Below are 21,472 nucleotides of genomic sequence, written 5' to 3'. Positions count from 1 at the left end.
AAGAAACCAAGGAAAGATCCCAGACACAGACGTCTGGAGATGAACTGTGGAGGCCCTTTGCTCCTCGTTGAGTCAGAGGAATAATCATCATAGGTACTATTTGTTAGAAATAGAAATAAATATGGAATCAAATTTTAAATGTAGACAGAGCGAGTCTTAATCACTCTATCATAGTATACCTTTAGCTATACGCACAACAGATAAGTATTTATCTAATTAATTAAAATCTTACCTAAATCCTGATAAATAAGTAATTATTACCTAAATTGCATCGTCATTCTGAAGAAGTCTGCTTACCTAAGTAGGTACCTACCTCTGGTTTATTAATTAGACATACCAAAGTACGTAATTTGTAATCGGTTTACTGGACTTTGTGCCTATCCTTACGAGACATCAACAGACTGAACAGACACGGTGAATTAAGTGATTATGGCCGTAACTATGTGTAGGAGTAACGATACTTACTACTTAGGTACTTACAACTGCTAACGCTGCTATTACGTATTTGTAAACACGTATTCTATATAGGTAGGTAAATATTTGCCTACATAAATATAAGAAATGAAAAAGTTCCACCTGCCATTGAATTTCCATATTTTTTGCAACTTTTTCATGGCTCGCGTATGTTCAATCTAAATCTAAAAAAAAATTGTACAAATCATCGGAAGCATTCATCGTTTTCAAATTTTGGTAGGATATATAGGTACATAGAAAGGCGATTATCCACTTGTTGCTGTCGCATCTATATGGACATGTCGTTGGGTCATAAGCCCAGTTGATCCCATCCTGAAGAGTGAAACGAACAATGCATAGAAAGCGCTCCTGCGCCTGGCTCTTTTCAGTCGGGTGAGACCTATGAGTTTATGTCTGAGTAAATAAAGTAAAATAGAGAGAGAGTTTTCGTGCTCTTATGTAGGTTGAGGTACGTACTACGTGCACAGGCCAGAGAGGGTAAGTAAACAATTACTGTAAAAAACAGTTGCTCTCTGAAAATATTTTTATTCAAATCAATTGAGAATTAAATATGTATCATTTGTTCCAGTAAATCATCGGTTATCTTCATTTCAAATTTGACTGTATAAGTAAGTAATAATAAGTAATAATTAAGTATACCTATACCTATTTAAATTTATATAAAATAATCCATACTAAGTATAATGTAATCTGAAAAAGCAATTTCATAATTTAATATTTTAAACACCTACATTTCTGTAACTACCTATGTAATTAGTTTGTATGTATCACATGAACCTGCCTGTTAAATAAATACGAAATAAGTATTAAGTATATAAAATTTATAAAAATCTACCTAAGTACCTACTTAAAATTACTATAAATTATAGAAACTATTCATTGTCCTAAAGACCAACAAATCTATCGGTTGTTGGTTTCGCTGTTTGTTGTATTGCTATTCTAGGTATGAATTAAATACGATAGAAATCAGGTTATTTAAACTTAATTCCTCTATAATTAATTAGGTAGTTACATATAAACAGTCACAGCCGCATTTTAATCAAAATACAATTCTAACTTAAAATTATGACTAAGCACCATAGTTACAGTTACAATACGTTCAATTATCACCATAAATAATATTTCTATGTCACAACATCTAAGTACTGTGACCACTAATTACAAATTATTTACACTAACTACATACAAATACATAAACGAGCAATGAAAAAGTTCCACCTGCCATTGACGTTCCATATGTTACTGAAACTTTTTCATTGCTTGTGAGTGTATACCTATTTAAAATTATTTCTACTATTCATAATCCATCATCAGAAAGGCCTCTTATACCCTCCAATGAGACTGGTCCACAGATGGTTCAGCTTGGTGGTGTAGGCTTTGTCTTGTTCCGCCTTGGCCTGTTCCTTGAAAGCCTGCCACTCGCGCTTGTCGCTGCGTCTGCTCGGGCCCCATGAAGCCTTCGGGCTGAAGGCTTTCTTCAGGGTCTGGAAGAAGGGATGGTGATGGCAATTAGTTAACATGATAGTCCTAGATTCGGTCTTTTAGCATGGTGGTGACAAACGATGGTGCTGATCTAGAGTTGGTTACCGTGGTGATAGATTAGCCAGTCAGAATAGCATCAGTTGCTGCCTGTCCAGATTATATGCAACCCGTTTCTTGCCACCAAGATACAGTACCGTGTATATATATTACTATTATTTACATGGTAAGCTATTATTATGTAAGTAGTTAGGGGAACCCGGGGTAAGATGGGGTCGCGGGGTAAGACGGGACCCCCCACATATATGCAAAACTATACATCTTAGGAATCTGAGTAATGAGCCAATAGAAAGGCTTATATGATTAACCTTTATACCATTTTCCAGAACTAATGATATGGGGGACGTTTTCATGACGTTTTGAGTTTGGCAGTTTTAGAGATGTCCGAGAGTAAAATTCTATCGACTTGTACCTATCGATATGTGTACGGGTCAATTTGTATGTGTCAGATTAAACACCGACATTGATGATCAGTTCATCTTGCAAACAATCTATCCGAGTCAAATAGTTACAGTCCTGTTATATAATTGTTTTTGTTCTATCAACCAAACTCAAATGAATTACAAACTCACGACATTCCGAGTTTAAAACAGCCTTTCTCGGCATTTTGACAAAAATAACAAACAAAATGACAAAAAACAGACCGTAATTTTCCAACAACAATAGGATAATAAAACCATAAATTAAACTTTACTCAAATTATACGAAGGATATCGATGAAATACATGAAGGTAGATTATTAATAAAATATATTAAAATTGTTATTATTCTGAGAGGCAGCATGAGAGAGATATGCACTCTGATTAAAAACATCATAGTTTATTTTAAAGCTGTTGATGAGAAAGTAAGTAAGAAATACTATATACCTACTTACTATAATACAATGTAAAAAATTCTAATATTTTATCGATTTCAGAACGTCGACTTTGATGTGTCCCGTCTCTAGTACGTTCCATTTTACCAAAGTGTGTAGTCAAGAAATATATATTATCTGTGGTCGTTGTCAATAAAATGACAGATTTTGCAATAGTATTCATGCGTTAAATGGAAAATTTTAAAGTGTCACCCATATCATTGGTTCTGGAAAATGGTATAGTGCGCCAGTGACAGCAGGTGTAAGCGCGTGCGTTTTTTGTGTAAGCTCATTTGTTTGTTTTTGCGTAGTGTCCTTGTTATTTTTGACCGGTAGAAACAACGTCACAACACAGTAAGTAAAACAGTGGCAGTTTTGGTAATTTTGTCTTTTTATTTAAGGTTCGGTACGCTTTGTTTAAATATGTGCAAAATCACTTTAACATTGAAAATATTTTTTTATGAATTATTTTTATAAAAAATATAACGTGGGGCAAGATGGGGTATTTTTGGAGGGGCAAGATAGGGTACGGATCTAGCTTGGTTAAGTTTTTTTTTTCTTCAACCCGATATTTCACATTGTAGAAGGGCTCTAAAAGGGCTACAGGGAAGTTGGTTAAAAAGACAAAGCAGATACTGCCTACGAAGAAGAACAACAACGAAGATGACTGTGTCTACCTCTACTTGAGGATATCAACAGTCCTACTTTAAATTTTAAGGAAAAGTGGGTCGGATTTCAAAGGTGCAGGCGTTGGGCTCACACTGCAGGTGCTGGTGTTGACGATAAAATCACAGAAGAAGTGTTGTTTCTCTGTTTTGTGCCCCACATAGTATACTTACCCCATCTTACCCCGTACATGGGGCAAGATGGTTTATTTCCCATTTTATACATTTCTTAAAATAAGTCAATTGTAATGATTACTTTTTTGGCAAAAGCTATGCCAAAGTGTTCGTCATTAAGTTCCTAATGAGCCATAAATAATTGATAACGTTGTGGTTATAAATACCTGTTGTTTTTTTAATTTTCCCTTAGCGACCCCGTCTTACCCCGGGTTCCCCTAATACTTTCTAAGTTACAATGCGAAAAGCGCAAATCAAGGTGGCGAAACATCGAATTGACTTAATTTAGTGCATAAATATAGGTATACCTGCATACGAATGAAAAGGACATAAGGACCAATACCTATGCAAACTGTTTCATATCTATGATAGCGCAATATCAGTCCCGGTCGGTAAAGAACCTTTCACAACATGATAATGAAAATGCCTCACCTCAGGGAAGTCCCCGGTGCGGTACTTGGTGACGGTGATGATGATGAAGAGCGGCACCAGCGCCACGCCCACCAGCAGGATCATGTAGCCAGCCACTGGAATATCACATTCAACAGTTATAAACAGGACTCTAATAAGATTATTGCCCTATGGTTGTTTATGGGATACTATGGGCATGGGCAGGGGCACATTGGACAAAAATACCGTTGCAGCTCTTTCGATTCAGAAATTGATTGCCACACTTAGGTACTCTCCACGAAAGAGCGATCGTAAATGGCAGATATTCAGGCCGTAATTTTAGTCGAATTTGTAAATATTCAAGTTACATGAAGATGCGCCAATCGTAACGTCCAAAACAATTTACATTGCAGGGAAACTTTCATTGCTACTTAAGTAGGTACTTCTTCAGTTAAAAAGTTAATCTCATATATTAACATCAAGTAGTAAACAGGTAAACGTAGCAGCCAAATCTCTCTTACCATAGCCAGCAGTAGGATAAACATAGTCCTCTCCAAAGACCAGGGCCTCAAAGGAGATGAGTGCGTAGATGAAGACAGCGATCATCATGAGCGGCGTGATAATGCCCCAGCAGAACCGCCAGTAGACCGACGTCTTGATGCCCAGCATGAACTCGATGTCCAGGCAGATGTTTTGAAGACCTGTGGGGGGGAGTGATGGTGGGTTAGACTAATGTGTAATGTGTAGTGGGCTTAATTTGACGGAATAGAGGAGCCATATGGGGCTCGTGGTGTGGAAACTCGTAGTTTAGGTAAGTGTTTCATTTGTACAGGTTGTGGCAAAAATTGTTTACCAAGCCGAAATGGAGTGACTCAGGGGGTCATGATTATTTTTGGACAACTTTTGCTGTATGAATAAAAAATTCGCGTATGTGTGTTTTTAAGGAAAGTGCACACTTCGTCATCGTGTTACTTTCATGAGGAAATTTTCGTATCGTTGTCTGCCGATACCAGTCTTGTAGGCACTACCGCATTGTTATCTCTCCTTACTAGATTACGATCTCTATCAGACAATCATTATTATGATAAAACATCAAATAAAATAATAACCGCTAATAGGTAGATTATATGCATTGAATTCATTCAATTTTAGTACATTGTTAAGCAATAAACAATGTTTTCGGGTCACCGGTAAGATTGTTTTTAATCTTAACTTATGTACCTATTAGGTTTATAATGCCTACAGGTACAATCGAAAAACAACATCATTGATAGCTGGTAGGTAACTAGGTATTATTGATACAGCTACGTACAATGGCTATCAGTGGATTAGATTAATCGTAATTTTAAGTAGGTGATATAAGTACTTAAATGACTTTGTGGTGTCGTAAGTAATACCTATCTAATTTCTTTCTAAATTTGATTGATTGTTGTGATTAGATTTCTATCTTATAATTAATTTACCTACTACTTATCTTTAAATTCTTAATCTAGCTATGTACTTAGCTATTTCATTGACAACTATTTACTGAATGATGATTAAATAACTCTAATGTTTGCCCCTTTTGGCTTTTTAGCCCCTTATGAATTCCCAGGCAGAAAATCACCAGTCAGTAAAATAATTTAAGTAATAATTCATCATCAAGACCCATCACGTCCCCACTGCTGGGGCACGGGTTTCCTTCCAATGAAGCAAGGGTTTAGGCACTAGTCAGAGGCCTTCGGGCAGCTTGAAAACATCTTACAGTCGCGTTGCTCTAAACTTTAGAGCAACGCGACTGTAAGATGTTTTCAAGCTGCCCGAAGGCCTCTGACTAGTGGTAAAAGTACTAAGTTTTTGCGGTTTGAATAAGCCATTAATTAGGTACTCACCATAGATCCAGAAGACGCCGACGATCTCGGCGATGGCTCCGAACAGCACCAGGAACGTGCCCCCGTAGTAGTCCACCAGCTCCAGGATGTACTGCCCGCCCTGAAATAATACACAAATGACTATTTAGAAAGAAAGGCAGCTTCTTTTTCTTACGGGGTAACACAAAAACGCGGTTTTAATGCTGCATGCCATGGCCATGTGGACATAATTTTCTACCACATACATAACTCTATTTTCATTCTTCATCTTGGGCCAAAATCTTACGAAAGGCTACTGCACGTATGGCATGCGATCTTGCGAACATAGGTACAGTTAGCAAATTATTACATACCTCTTAGAATACCTACATAGGTACGGAGGTTGCCGAGCCTACCCAAAAGAAAAGTTGCTCTACAAGTCTACAGTAAGTATATCTCTACTACTATCGATCTTGCGGATTCTTGCGGATCTTGTTACTTCTCATCTCTCACAAAAACAGCCGCAGCACTCACCGGAGTGACATAGACGAGCCCGATGAGGAAGCCGGCGCTGCAGCAGATGGCGGACATGGCAACGGTGGGCACGCGCCGGAACGAGTCCATCATCACCGTGTTGATGGTCGACAGCAGCGCCACGGCCGAGCCCACGCCCAGCACCGACATCATGAGGAAGAAGAGGACCGCGAACAGCTGTGGGTGGGGTTGGATGGAGGGTTTAGTGAGGATAACAGATTACCCTCGGGGAGTGAATGGTACGACCGTGACCGAAAAGTGCAATTTTGCAATGAGTTTTGATCATTGTCAGTTATTGAATTTGTGCTTAAATAATCGATCTATACGGTCTTTAACAATTAGTTAGGATCAACTTCCGTTTTCAGGACTTTATACTTAGTTGGACGTAGGTACTTTTACGTTTCTACGTAATTTGTAAGTAGGAAGGAGTGGTGACGTAAAATCTTAATAAAATATTTTGCCTTGAAATATGCAAATTGATTAGATGGATAAGAAGATAGATTCAAGGTGTATGCTAAAAAGATTAGAAACCAATTAAAATTGTGTTAGATTTGGATCAGTCTAATGGCTACCTAAATATTGTCATTAGATTTTAATTGATATTTACATGTTTGTCTACTGCATTGGAATAATTATCATGCAGTAAGACGTAAGTACTATCGAAAAGTTCCATTACGGGGGTAGGACTATTTAGGTGGAATGACGTAGGTAGGTCCTTACATCAACTGATTACGAATAATTATGGACAATACACTGGAGCGACTATTGTGCTGCGGCCCAATGTGCCCAATCCTCCTTGCCAATTTTAGCTCTCTCTACATCATCTCAACACTGTACATTGTACAATCTGATGTTCTACATTCATACAATATTTAATTTAAAATACAAGCCATGTCAAAAGCCAGTGAATTCACCAGTCATTCCGCTTACCTGTGGCACAAACGGTGACTTGGCGATAGCATCAGGGTAGGAGATGAAGGCGAGCCCGGTGCCTCCGGAGCCGATGACGCTGTTCACGTCATCATACCCGAGCTCGTAGGCCAGGTTGCCCAGGATACCGAAGATCGTGATACCAGACATGAGGCTGGTGAATGTGTCCAGGGTTGTCACGATCATGGCGTCTCTGTTGGGACATGTTTGATAGAGTTATTGGTTATGTTGGAACTGTAGGAAGTAAATAATTACACAGAACTAATTACTCATGGTACCATCAAAATGATTTCGGATTTAGCGACCGACTATACTAATGTAATAACACATAAGTAAGTTAATCCTCTCACACAGGTGACGGATCCTAGTCCAGCTCTATTAATTAATCATCAGCCAATAATGGATCACTATGGGCCTCTACTCCTCCTGCCGTTCGATAATATAGCTCGTAGTTACTGATGAAAGAGAGATCAATACACCAGCTACTGATGAAAGAGAGATCGATACACCAGCTACTGACGAAAGAGAGAGACAGCAGGACACACCTGTAGATGTTCTGTCGGAAGCCGTTGTAGGAGGAGAACATGATGATGGCTCCCGTGCCCACGGAGAGAGAAAAGAACACCTGCGTCACCGCCGCGTACCACACCTGGGGACAACGGAACATGAATGTAAACCTATAGAGTTGGAAGAAAAAGGTTATCAATATTAGTATTTATTTATTTATTTTATTTATTTATTGTTCCACCAACAGAATAACACACATGCAATTTATTAAAAACTAAGACACAAAAAGGTTCTCGTGTGCATCCCTATTACAGGCGGAAGCAACATTCATTGAACTGCTAAATACTTAATAGTTGGCATGCAATATTATACAGTTTGTATTGCCTGTGATGACGTGTGGTTCAGAAACGTTATCACAATCGGTTGAACTGTTGGTCCACCAATTTAATGAAGTCGCTGCTCAAGTTACTTGCATAGGTTTATGGGTCTTGTTTTGGCAGCCAGCAACGTATCGCTCGACGACACGTCCATAGGAATACTTTCGAACATTAATGGTAAAAACCAGTAATAATAATGATGTTACGACTCGTCATCTGCTGCAACGTCATGTCATCCAACGCGAAATGGTATATAATATGTTCTTTGCACACAAGGAGACTAGAGGTACTATAGTATATATATGATATAGTATACTATACTCACATCAAGTTGGATAAGTTTGTCCCATTGCGGAGTCAGGAAGAAGAGGATACCGTCGCCGGCGCCTGTGAGCGTAGCTGATCTAAAAAGTACAACAATACATTCATTAATGGACTGAAGAAATACATAGCTAATATGGAATATGTCAGCGACAAAATGTGGTCAAGCTGTGGTTACGTGTGAATTGTGTGACAGCGGCTTTTTGCAGTTGCGTTGTGGCAGCGACAAAATGTCGATGTCGTTGTGTTGTCGCTGTCTTTGCGATGTGGTACCCACGTGGTCGTATGCAGTTAATACGGAGAACAGGTTGCCGCGGTGCCGCCGCCGCGTGGCGGCGTTGCCGTTGCGATGTGGTTGCGTTGTGGTTGCGATGTGGTCGTATTACACAGGTGGTCGATGACAACGGCAAAATGTGGCACGTGTGAATTGGATTATTCATTGTCAATACAAAATATACGCCCGACCACACCGCGTGGTTGTGGCTGTGGTGTGGTTGTGGTACGTCTGAATTGACCCTAACGAACAAGTAAGTACCGCGTATGTATTATATTCCAAAGTGTCTTTATTGCCAAACATAGATTTATTCACGTAGAATGCAAAGGTTTAGTGTGGTTTAGGTAACCTAAACGTTGATATCAAGCATTACATCATTTAGATCCTTCATCATCTCCTTACCTGATGAGCAAGATCAGCATGACCACGTAGGGGAACAGGGCCAGGAAGTAGGAGGCTTTCCCGGAGCTCTTCACGCCGCGAGCCACGATGACGAAGATGATCAGCCACGACGCGAACAGACACAGCGTCAGGTACCAGATCGGGGCTCCTGGAAATGGGAATTGCAATGTTTACTCGTAGTAATGGGGTACATGAGGCGATTTCTGACTGACATATTGGCTGTCTTCGGAGCAAGTTAGTGGCTTCACCACAGTGACCAATCATAGTCCAGCCCTAGGTAGGTATAGTAGGTACTTAGTTTTTCTTACAGACACAGAAAACAGTGCCTACGCGTTTTTCTATGGGATAGTCAGGATGATGCTCTACTCTTTTTTCAAATCTTCGTAATAAAGTATTAGTTAATTGACTATTAATATGTTCCTCTCTATATGTTAGGTACATTATAGTTGCAAGTGTACAAGCATAATTATCATACCAACGTAGGTGAATTTCATGTAAGTAGTATAAAATTATAATATTATTATGTTCTTACCGAGACCTCCTTCAATGCCGTCACTTTGTTGCAGCACGGTTTTCCTATAAAAGATAAGTTACCGTGTTATTGTATGTGGTTATATTTACCGGTACATAATAGATCTATGTGTTTTAACACCTAGTTACTGTAGTAATAAAATAAAGTAACTATTCATGAGTAAGAAATTATTTCCTATTTATGCGAAGCAAACTTCTAGTTAAATTTTTTTGATTGGAAACCGCGAACAGGCAAACCGTATACCTAGGTACTTATAGCTTGAGAAGCCATCTGGACTGGACCTCTGCATCTGGAATAATCTGGACTGGTAGCCGATAGAGCTGGCTGGATAAGGAAGGCCGAGGACATAGTATTACTGTCGCACCCAATTAGAGAAGATGCCTTTATAGGTACTTTATGACCATAGCCTGCCCATTGGATGCACCGCTTCGCTCTTAAACATCCATGCGCGGTCTAATGTGCCCTCGCAGGGTCGAAAGGTCCATGCATACAGACATACCGAACAATGGTTAACTGATTAGAATCCCCGAGGCATGTGACTAATATTGCGTATACTCCTGACACCTGGCGTAAACGGCCTAACTTCTACCACTCCCTACTACACCCAGCACACTCACGTGAAGTACAGCTCAGCACTGCTGACGCCCCCCGCGACGGGGGCGCCCCCGCCGGCGCCCGAGGGCACGCAGGTGGCGCCCCACGCCGGGTCGCACACGGCCCACGGCAGCTCCGCGCTGAAGCTCTTCACCAGGTAGAACAGGCAGAGCGCGATGATCGCAACGTAGTAGGACAGGATGTAGCCGCAGCCGAGCGCTTGCGCGTAGCCCGTGCCTGGGGATACGGTAAGGGTAATGCGATTATACATTATATGGTTTTTAGCATAGACATACATAGTATATTATGAGCCCAAGAAACCGATTATTATTATTATTTCCTCCTAATTTTATAATTACTTAGGTTGCTATTGTCTACAAATCATATTCATTAGTGTAGACTGTAGACCAATAAGTTGCTATTGTCTACAAATCATAGGTATTCATTGGTGTAGACCAATAATGGCATGGCACTGGTGGGGGTGGATTTACATTCACATCATTGCAGCATAGCTGCATAACACTGGTGTCATATAATAATATCACTGGTCTGGTGTAAAGGCACCCTATAAGCAAGTACCCATTTTGAAATGCGGTTTCATTTCATTACATTGCTTGTTGGTCCTGGGATGGGTAGTGGAATGTTTCTATTGTGTACCTAAGTAAATTTTGTGGTTAGGTTTAGAATTTATAGAGCAATAGGTACCAAAATAAAATGATTGGATATACCTACTAAGTATCTAATAATAATATTGTAGTTAAATAAAACACGTTTAAATGGCACGAGTAAGTAATGTACTCTGTTACTCTTATATGGTAAGTAGGTATAAAATATTTCTTATTTTTCAAGAGTAGATATTAAAAAAACTATCTCACAGCCCGAAATAAGATAAGGCTGGTTTTAACTAAAAGTGGATAGTAGACCTCTCCGAAGTCCGAAGGCACATAAAATTTACCAATATCTTTCACAGCCTTTCACAGATCGTTGCTCCCATTATATCCCAACTACTAGTCAGAGCCACATCGCCCCCCCTCCACCGCCAAATAAAACCACAGAATCCTCACCTTTCATAGCCGGAGACAGCGACCAGACCTTCACAGAATTCCTCGAGCTGAACTGTCCGATGGCGCACTCCAGGTAGTACATGGGCTTGCCGATGAGGAACAGCACAATGACGTATGGGATGAGGAAGGCGCCGCCCCCGTTCTGGTAGGCCACGAAGGGGAAGCGCCACACGTTGCCGAGCCCCACGGAGGTCGCGATGCACGACATGAGGAACTCGATCTGGTTGCCCCACATGGCTCGCTCGGGCTCCTCTTCTTCTTCTTCTCTCGCTGCATTGTTCTAGAAGGAAGCATTGAGGTATTAGGTTTACCGTGGTCTGTATTAGGCGTAGGCGAGACCGCATGTAATACGGTGATTGTAGAGTCGACTAAGCTCATATTTTTTTTTTTTTTTTTTTATGCAGCTTGTATTGTGTCCCACTGCTGGGCAAAGGCCTCCTTATGAACTGACCACCGTCCCCGATCATGTGCTTCCTTCGGCCATTGAGGCAAAAACCTGTCAAGGTCGTCCCGCCATCTCCGTCTGGGTCTTCCGCGACGCCGACGTCCATCACTGGGCACCCACTCGGTGACAATTCTGGCCCACCGGTCCGGGTGCATGCGACAGACGTGGCCTGCCCAGGCCCACTTTAGCTTCCCAGTCTGTGCGCCCACATCAGTTATACGAGTCGAGGAGCGTAGCGTGGTGTTCCGGATTCGGTCAATCCTTCGTACACCAAGTATAGTACGCTCCATCGCTCTTTGGCAAGCTCATATAACTACATATAAGTAGAAGCATCGGCTACACAGGTTTGTTATGGTAATGGTGCTCTTTCGGTGGTATGCGGAGTGGAACGGAGGAATGACTAAGGTCAACCGTCAGTCAGTTTCTGTCCGTGTATAGGTACTGCCAAAGAAAGGCAGCAATATACTTAGGGTCGACCTTAGTTGAAAGCTCCTGTGCAACTCGGCGTTAGACAGTAGTAAGTATGTAGATGTAGTTAAGTTAAAGGTTTTTTGCGTTTAGTATGCACTATTTACCCATGTATACCAAATACTTACATTGTCGCCTTTTTCAAGAACAAAGCCAATGCCAGGGGTGCTCTTTACCTGCAAGATACAATAAATTAATCTTAGCACGACATAATAATTAAAAATAATATTGTGTTATAATAAGTAACTAGGTACTTAATCAACAAAATATTAAAAATACTGAGCTACCAATTTACTCACCACTTCAGGTGCCTCTGTTTTGTTCAGATCTTTTTCAGGCGATTCCTCGAAAGCCAGGTTGGTTTGGCCTTCACTCTGAAAATATTATTTAAGTAATTTTTAATATTTTTGACTCGCTACCGATTGATAATTAGATGTGATACTAGAACAACTTTATCGTGCACGTGCAACCTTATCGTGTTGCAAAAAGGGTATACAAATCCAAAACCTTGCTGCACATGCTGGTTTCGGCTTTAGTATACCCTTTTTGCAAAACCCTGTATTATCAGTCTCAGTCCGCTTCATGACGGGATACCAACATGCTACCAACATACACTTTTGTAGGTACCTTGTCAAATGCACAAGGTAAGATTATTTGGAAGGCATTAACTATGTAGGGTGTGTTCCTACCTGTTACCGCTTTCTTACAATGTATTTAAGTACATAAAAATACTTTAGTATGTACATACATACTTACATAAAAACCTATTTAGTTACTGGCACTGTTATTATCTCCCTAACACACGAGTATTGCAGTAAACGATTACAAAATAGTTAAAACATGTACTTTACCTACCGACGTGCCTTTTGGGTTTCACAGTATTTATGTACAGGGCCAAATATAAGTAAGTTCTTATATATTTATACCTACTTAAGTAACTAGGTACCTACTACTGAATCTTCAAAGTCCTAAAGGTGGGTGACCAATGCAACGTTACAAGGTGTAATGTAACATGTTACACGGCGAGCATTCGTGCAGTCAGTACGTAGTGTTACGTACGGGGAAACCAGCAAGCATCGAGCTTTTAAAACACAGCGTTTCGTAACATGCTCGCTGGGAATGTTACATTACAATCCGTAAAGTTGGTCAGTACCCACCTTAAGAGATAACTACTTAAATATATTTTTATTAAACGTACTACGTAAGTTGTGAGTAAGTAAGTAAAACTTATGATAGAGGGAGGGTTTATCGCCTCCTAAAAGATTTTTTACGTTCTCTATCATAGGAAAGGTGAATTAGATAGATTGATAGATAGAATATTCTTTAATTGTACACACACATAAAATAAACTTACTTAACTTAAAAACTAACACATATCTACAAAATTGCGGTCTTATCGCTTAAAGCGATTTTTTCAAGACAACCTTAGGGCGGAAGGATATTTATAATCAAAGAGGGGTCAAAGTGTACTAAAGAATTCTAAAGGAATAATTAATATAGAATTAATGGGATAGTTCCATAGAAATTTGCTAAAATCCATGACCATTGCCTCATCTCACGCGACTGAGCCATAAAAGCACATGTTCGATAAACATATCATAGTGATAATATGATAAACCACTAATCTTAATCACTATTATTGATTTTTCGTCACCAAAAAGGTAATGATTAAAAGTAGGCGTTTGTCACGTTACTGCAATAAACCAGTAATTAAATTTGCATGTTATGATCAATCTTTTAGATACTTTAGGTACTTGATAACATCTTAATGATAACCGTGTAAGTGTAAGTAAGTACATAACAAATACATAGGTACATTTTTAAAAAATCGGGGAAAGGAAACTTAATGAAAATCTACTAGAATTTAGAACATAGATTATATACACTGCCGGGCAATGAAAAGGTTCCACTCACAAAATTTCGACAACAGTCGACCCCAATTTTTTCAAAGGTTTAATTTAAAATTGGAACAATATATTACCGATTTTAGTTGGTAATATCCTGATGCTCTGTTAAATGTACTTCAATGTTGCAGAAGACGGCATTACGCTAGCCTTTTCCGTTTAGAAGTAATTTGGTGCTTTTCTCAGTGGAACCTTTTCATTGCCCGTGAGTGTACTTACTGACGACCGAAAGGACTCAATCTGAAAAACTTTATTTGTAGATACCTACTAGGACAATTTGTAATTTCTGAGCGTGTAATAAAAGTAGGTACAGAGGACACCTGCCGTCTTCGACCATATAAGTATTATAATAAATCAATGTTCTTAAGGAAGTAATAAGTAATCTCCGCATGGAGAGCATTTCAGCGGATTTCCTTTTTGCATTTACCTACTTATTGTTTCGAGCTGTAGGAAGGTTAATAGGAGCGCATTCACCCGATTTAATTAAAATTTAAGGTTGCAAACATTAATTTATGCATATCATGATGATGATGTCTTCCATGCCGATGCGGCTACGGCGACTGCTACTTGTTATTTAGGTTTCGCTGGTGTGCCCTTGTGTGGCTAACATAGCCAATCTTGGCGGTAAAAGTTCGTTCGCATATACCACACTTCAAAACTCCATTCTCATAATTATATGTTATAGCCGCAGGTGGTCGGGCCTTCAGCTGATCTCGCTTAGTGTCGAGATCTTTACGTCTTTTTTCTTCAAACGTAAAAACATTTGTCTGAACCCGGCGTCTCCATTCAGGCCTCTCGGCGGCGCACTTCTCCCAGTTCTCTGGTGCTATATTGCAGCTCTTCATGTGCCTCTTCAACACGTCTTTATATCGAAGAAACTGGCCACCTTGTTTCCGTTTGCCATCTCGGAGCTCCGAATAGAACACGCGCTTGGCCAGCCTCTCATCGGACATACGGGAGACATGCCCGCACCAACGCAACTGTCGTCTCATCAAATAGGCTTCAATGCCGCCAACATTTGCCCTGCGCAGTACCTCTGTATTGCGAACGCGATCTGACCATTTGATATTCAAAATGTCTCGAAGGCACTTGAGGTGAAACCTATCCAATATTCGGATGTGCTTGCGATATACGCACCAGGTTTCCGCTGAGTATAAAAGGTTAGGCAACACGATAGCCATATAAACAGCAATTTTTGTCGATCGTTTGATATCGTGAGAGCGAAAAAGCTTCAATTGTAGCTTTCCAAAGGCTGCAGAGGCCGCACCGATCCTGCTGTTTAGCTCAGCGTCTAGATCTCCTTTAGCTGTCAAGGTACTTCCCAGATATCTAAACTTGTCTACCTGCTTTAGAGTATCCTCACCAAGGCGAATGTTCAGTGCAGAGCCATCCGTTTGTAGTGTATCCAAGGACATAACCTCGGTTTTCTTGACACTGATTTTTAGCCCGTATCTACAGCAAGCCTCATGGAGTTTTGTCATCAGCTTTTGCAGACCGCCTGGGGAATCCGCCACAAAACACAGGTCATCTGCATACATGATCTCTGTTACGACATCATAGGAGACTTTGGTGCTCGCCTTAAGTCTAGCCAGATTGAATAGCTTTCCGTCCGTCCGAAAGCGAATGTGGATGCCCTCCGATTTGTCTTCAATCGTTTCACGAACCACCACGGCAAAGTAAAGGGCGAACAGAGTGGGTGCTAGGACACATCCTTGTTTGACTCCACAGGTAACTGAGAAAAACTCTGTCTGCTCGCCATTAGCTGTAACACAGCATGTCATGTTGTCGTGGAGAAGTCTTATTAGCCTTACAAACTTATCCGGGCAGCCATATTTCTCCAGGATTATCCATAGAGCCTCTCGGGGGACACTATCGAATGCCTTCTCTAAGTCTACGAAACACAGATGAAGCGGTTGTCCTTGCTCTTTGCTCTTTTCTTGTAGTTGGCGTAGACTGAAGATCGCTTCGCAGGTTCCTCTTTGAGGTCTAAAGCCAAATTGACTTCCTGGTTGTAGTGTTTCAGACACCGGAATGAGTCTATTCAGAAGTATTTTGGCGAAAATTTTCCCAGGGATGCAGAGTAAAGATATGCCTCGGTAGGAATTGCAATCAGAACGGGCTCCCTTGTTTTTATACAAGGAGCAGATGCGTGAGATTTTAAAGTCGCTTGGAACTCGTTCTTCTTCCCACATTCGCAGAAATAATTTCCAGATGGTATTGTACAACTGCTCTCCTCCATACTTTAAGAGTTCTCCTGAGATGTTGTCAACTCCAGTCGCCTTGTCATTTGGTTGCTGCCTTATCGCTGTGACTACTTCTTCTAGTGTGAGTGGAGCACACAATTCAGTCTTTTCAGTAAGTTTTGGTAGCGCCCTTATGTGTTGTAGATCTGCTGCTCGGTCTACATTAAGAAGGTGATTAAAGTGTTCAGCCCAACGATTCAAGGTGTCTACTTTAGAAGTTAGTCGTTGGGTGCCATCTTTGGATACGAGTGGCACATTAACACGGGGCACACTGCCGATTAACTTCCTTATTTCAGCGTAAAACAGTCCTAGACAGTTTGACTTTGAAAGCCAGTTGATATACTCGGCTTTATTTTTCCACCACTGATCTTTTAATTCCCGAGTGAGAGTTCGGAGGGCCACACTGCTCTTCTTTATCTCGTCCAGTAACTGTCGTCCTCGACCTTGACGCCGAAGGAGAGCACGGTGCTTTGCAATCGCTTCGGTCAGTATCTGATCGTTCTCGTCGAACCAGTCTTCGTTAACTCTGGTTAGTTTCCCTAACGTGTGTTTGGCCGAGTCGATTATTTGCGAACAAAGGAGATCCCATATCGCCTGAAGATCACCGTTTGCGTCCAGTGTCGAGGTTGCGCTATTTAAAGCTTGACGATAGTCCCTTTGAGTTTCCAAGCTAGCCAGTTTTCCTATATCTAGACGCGTAGGTTTAGCTCTGTTGGATCTGATGGGAGGGCGAAGTTGCAATCTGGTTTTCGTGACTACAAGCTTGTGGTCCGTCCAACAGTTGGCTCCTCGCATTACTCTAGTGACGAGCACTTGGGATAGGTCAGCCTGTCTTACGATTGCATAGTCTATCAAATGCCAATGTTTCGACCTCGGATGCATCCATGTAACCTTGTGCTTTACAGGTAATCTATAGTGGGTATTGGTTATAGCCAGGCCAAATTGAGCACAGAGGCTAAGTAACATTTGGCCGTTACTGTTCATATTACCAATACCATGTCGACCTAAAACACGCGGCCAAGCTTCAAAGTCCCGCCCAACTCTTGCATTAAAGTCGCCTAGCAAAAGGATCTTCTCCACCGGGCGAATGCTAATTAGTAAGGCTGACAAATCTTCATAAAAGCGATCCTTAACTTCTTCGTCGTTTGTCATAGTTGGAGCATATATGCTAATCAAATTCAGGAACTGGCTATTCTCCATATGAAGGCGCAGTGTTATTATGCGATCTGAGACATATACAGGGCATTCCACTAGGTCTTTAGCTATAGAGTTTTTAATTGCAAAACCAACGCCCGAACGTCTTGGCTCAGAGGCGGGTGTACCCTTCCAGTAGTACGTGTATTCGCCACCGTGTTCCACTAATTCACCTTCGTCTTCTAGGTGGGTCTCGCTTAGTGCAGCTATATCCACGTTGTATCGACGGAGTTCACGGGCCACTATGGCAGTTTTCCTTTCTGGGCACAAGTTGGAGTCGCGATCGATCAGTGTCCGTACATTCCAAGCTGCAAACGTCATGTTTGAGGTTCTTACATTCTTTTTATTATTGAGCTTGTGACCACGAGTGATGGGATGCTTAGGCAGCCGTGGTTGCTACCTCCCTGTTGATTTGAGGTAAGCAATTTTTAGGACACCTTTTCTAGTCCTGTCCCCATGCAGGGCAAGCAGTGCTTCCCTAAAAAGGGCTGCTTGGTCGCCCAGAGTGCTGCCGAGCTTACACTGTTACCTCTGATCAGCGTAAAAGCGACCACTCTCTCTGAGCCGCCTACGTGCAAACATCAGACAAAGCCCGGTGTGCATCACAACCGAACCTCTCTACCTTTGTTCATCGCCGTAGGGCTTTTTTAAATCCGGGTCCTTGTCCAAGAGCAGTCCGATGCGCAGATGATATTATAGTGCACAAGTGGGCGCGCAGTCACAGATGCACTCTCTCGTCCTCCCTCTTCTTAACCCGATGGAACGGAGACCGCTACGACCAGAGAAGAGTTTGGATGCAGTGTCTGGCCGACAGCCGCTAATAACCTCTACTGTCGCCCTTGGCTATCATATGCATATCATAATGAATAGCCAAATACGTAACCTCTACTTCCTATGTCATGGGCAAGACACGGCCTTGTCAGAGAATGCAGTTATTTAAAATACACGACGACGCTCTAACATACTACAGTTGACGGTCAATGACAAACATTTTGCAAGATTAGTTCGCTAATAAAAATCACTGTCTCTTGTTTAAAGAACCTCTAATAACTATAATAGGTAGGCAGGTTCTTATATTGCGATAGGTGCAAGTTATGGCAGTTTTACTTCACTGTAAGAGCGATTGTATACATATTGCGATTGTATAAGTACATTGGTACAGATGTCAGCGCCCGCCTCCGCCGGGAGTCAAACCCGTATCTCTGGCGTGAGAAGCGGGCGCTTACCCGACTGAGCTACCACCGCTCCTTCTCCATCTAAGTAGCTTATGAAATTTCGAAGCTCATTTTTCGTTCGGTTTTGTTAAGCTACAGTTACCTTCATTATGTAATGGATTAATTGAGCCTTTTGCATCTAGCTCGGTACTGACTGCTAACTACTGACCAAACGAGGCGACGCAGCAACCATTTGGACTGAACGAAGTGTTTTTTAAATGGAATTCCTTTGTTTACTTGATGATACTTACATAGGTTTACATATTATAATTATCTACTCAGGTGTTAAGTATATACATACATACACTACATGGTGATAAAAATGATTTTTACGTATCATTTAATTAACAAAGGTCAGCTGATTAATAAAATACGAAACAGAACATAATATCATATTAAGTATATTATTATGTTATTATAAATAAATAATGAAAAAAAATATGGAATCTCGCCTCACATGACAATGAGAATGTTTTTCTACTTTCCAGTTTTTCATTTGAGAATAGTAAGTAACTAAGTATGGAATTCAACGAAGTGATTTACTGAATTGTCGCTTAGCAAGACTATCCTATCCTAACTAATATTATAAATGCGAAAGTAACTGTGTATGTCTGTCTGTCTGTCTGTTACTCTTTCACGCCAAAACTACTGAACGGATTTGAATGAAATTTGGTATACATATGGTTTAGACTCTGAGAAAGAACATAGGCTACTTTTATGGGTCAGCGCACACCAAGAGCAGAGCAGAGCAGAGCATATTGTGAAATCATTGAAAAATTAATCTTATGATAATTCCATACATTTCAAAATTGAATACACGTCCCAACTTGATGCTCGACCATGCTCGAGCTTTCTAGTAAATGTTCGAGTATGCGTTCTAAAGTTTGCTCGACCATGCGCGAGCATTTTGCAGTTCGGTGTGCGCTGACGCTATCCCGGAATTCCCATGGGAAAACTTTTTAAGGCGAAGCGAAGCTCGCGGGAACTACTAGTAAACTATAAAGTGCGGATATAAACAGAATTCAGCGTTAATGCTTGGGTAGATTTACTAAAAACAATGAGAACCTATCTACTTATAATAGGTAAAAGTTCGTAAACTAACATGCAAAATTATGTCTATATTAAATTCAAAGGCCATTAAAATGTATCCTTCAGAATCGATGTTACAAATTGACCCGTAGATATAATGTAGGTATTAATCCCTTTATCATGATCATGATAGATCGGCTGAGTGATTGATTAGTGGAATCCCCGTAAAAACCTACATTAGGTAAGTACTTAGAAATAAGCCTGTAGGTACGACCCTGGACATAGGCTTAGGTATCCCAACAATCTATCCTCCGTACCTACCTACATATTATTTACTAATAAAACAATAAATAATTCCTACAGTACATAGGTAGGAATAGCTAGGTACTAAATTAATTCAAGATAACGAACTGTCAAGTACCTCCATTGGTAAATCCATGATACGGTTCATTAATCCATTCTATAGATTAATATTTATATTCAAATTATAATTTTACATGTTTCTTTTAATTATTATTCATGTCGACCGAATGGCGTAGTGGTTAGTGACCCTGACTACTGAGCCGATGGTCCCGGGTTCGATCCCCAGCTGGGGCAGATATTTGTTTAAACACAGATATTTGTTCTCAGGTCTTGGATGTGCCCGTAAAATGGCAATAGGCCTGCCCCCTATTACATTGGGTCTAACATAACACTCTGGCGAAAAGTGGGTGCAGCAATGCACCTCTGCCTACCCCGCAAGGGAGTACATTAGTACAAGGCGTGAGTGCGTGTGTGTGTGTATTATTCATATTTTAAGTATGGCAAATAAATAAGTACGTAAGGAATGGTACCTAAGTACTTTAAGTACAGTATGGGTATGCTTTGCATGGGAATTTATACCTATAATATAATTTAATTAAAAATAGATAGGTAATAGTAGATATGCATACAAAGAATCGTATGCAAGTCAGTCAACACTAGGGTTCTCTTCTGATTATATTTTTTTGAGATTAGCCCTACGTAGTAGTTATGAAGTAAGTACCTAGTTTGAAATGAAATGCTGCGCGAGTGCTGTTAGGACTTATTTCATTCATGCGCAAGGCCGCCTTTAATGCGATCCCTTACAGACAACCTTTGAGAAAAATAAATAAATATTTCAAGGCGCAAAATCACTTGCGTAAAAAATCGCCCTACTCAATATATACTCTAAGCCCTACTCTAATATCGGATTTCGAACTTACCTGCCTAACGTGGCCTAACGTTAAACTTTCTTTTTTAAAGCTCAGTTAAAAAAAAGCTAAAGCAGCAGTAGCAGCACTTACTTACAATAATAACAAACACTCACGAAAAAAAACAAAGCTCACCATTTTGATTAATTTCAGTCACTTGATATTCAACAAATATCAAAAAATATAAAAAAAATCACACCAATTCAGTTTTTTTTGTTAGTATTTTTTTATACCGCGACACCCGTGCCCTACCCGCGGGCCACTACTTACGAATGCGATCAACTGTGCAAGTATATGACCTCGAC

General features: G+C 40.5%; 1 protein-coding gene across 1 annotated transcript; it reads right to left on the bottom strand.

The window, feature by feature from the left end:
• Positions 1 to 979: 979 nt before the first annotated feature.
• On the bottom strand, positions 980 to 21,424 carry LOC105392444 (sodium-dependent nutrient amino acid transporter 1). Its single transcript, XM_048627059.1, has 15 exons — positions 21,303 to 21,424; positions 12,672 to 12,746; positions 12,501 to 12,548; positions 11,460 to 11,739; positions 10,419 to 10,632; positions 9,802 to 9,845; positions 9,270 to 9,417; positions 8,598 to 8,676; positions 7,934 to 8,037; positions 7,389 to 7,581; positions 6,459 to 6,635; positions 5,967 to 6,066; positions 4,617 to 4,796; positions 4,138 to 4,232; positions 980 to 1,958 (listed from the first exon to the last, which is right to left on the bottom strand). The coding sequence occupies exons 1-15, from the start codon at positions 21,303 to 21,305 to the stop codon at positions 1,785 to 1,787; spliced, it is 1,914 nt and encodes a 637-aa protein (XP_048483016.1). The 5' UTR covers positions 21,306 to 21,424; the 3' UTR covers positions 980 to 1,784.
• Between the last annotated feature and the right edge of the window lie 48 nt (positions 21,425 to 21,472).

This window comes from Plutella xylostella, chromosome 17, assembly GCF_932276165.1.
Source record: "Plutella xylostella chromosome 17, ilPluXylo3.1, whole genome shotgun sequence".
In the NCBI taxonomy this organism is placed as follows: Eukaryota; Metazoa; Arthropoda; class Insecta; order Lepidoptera; family Plutellidae; genus Plutella; species Plutella xylostella.
This window is presented reverse-complemented; position numbering and strand designations above follow the sequence as displayed.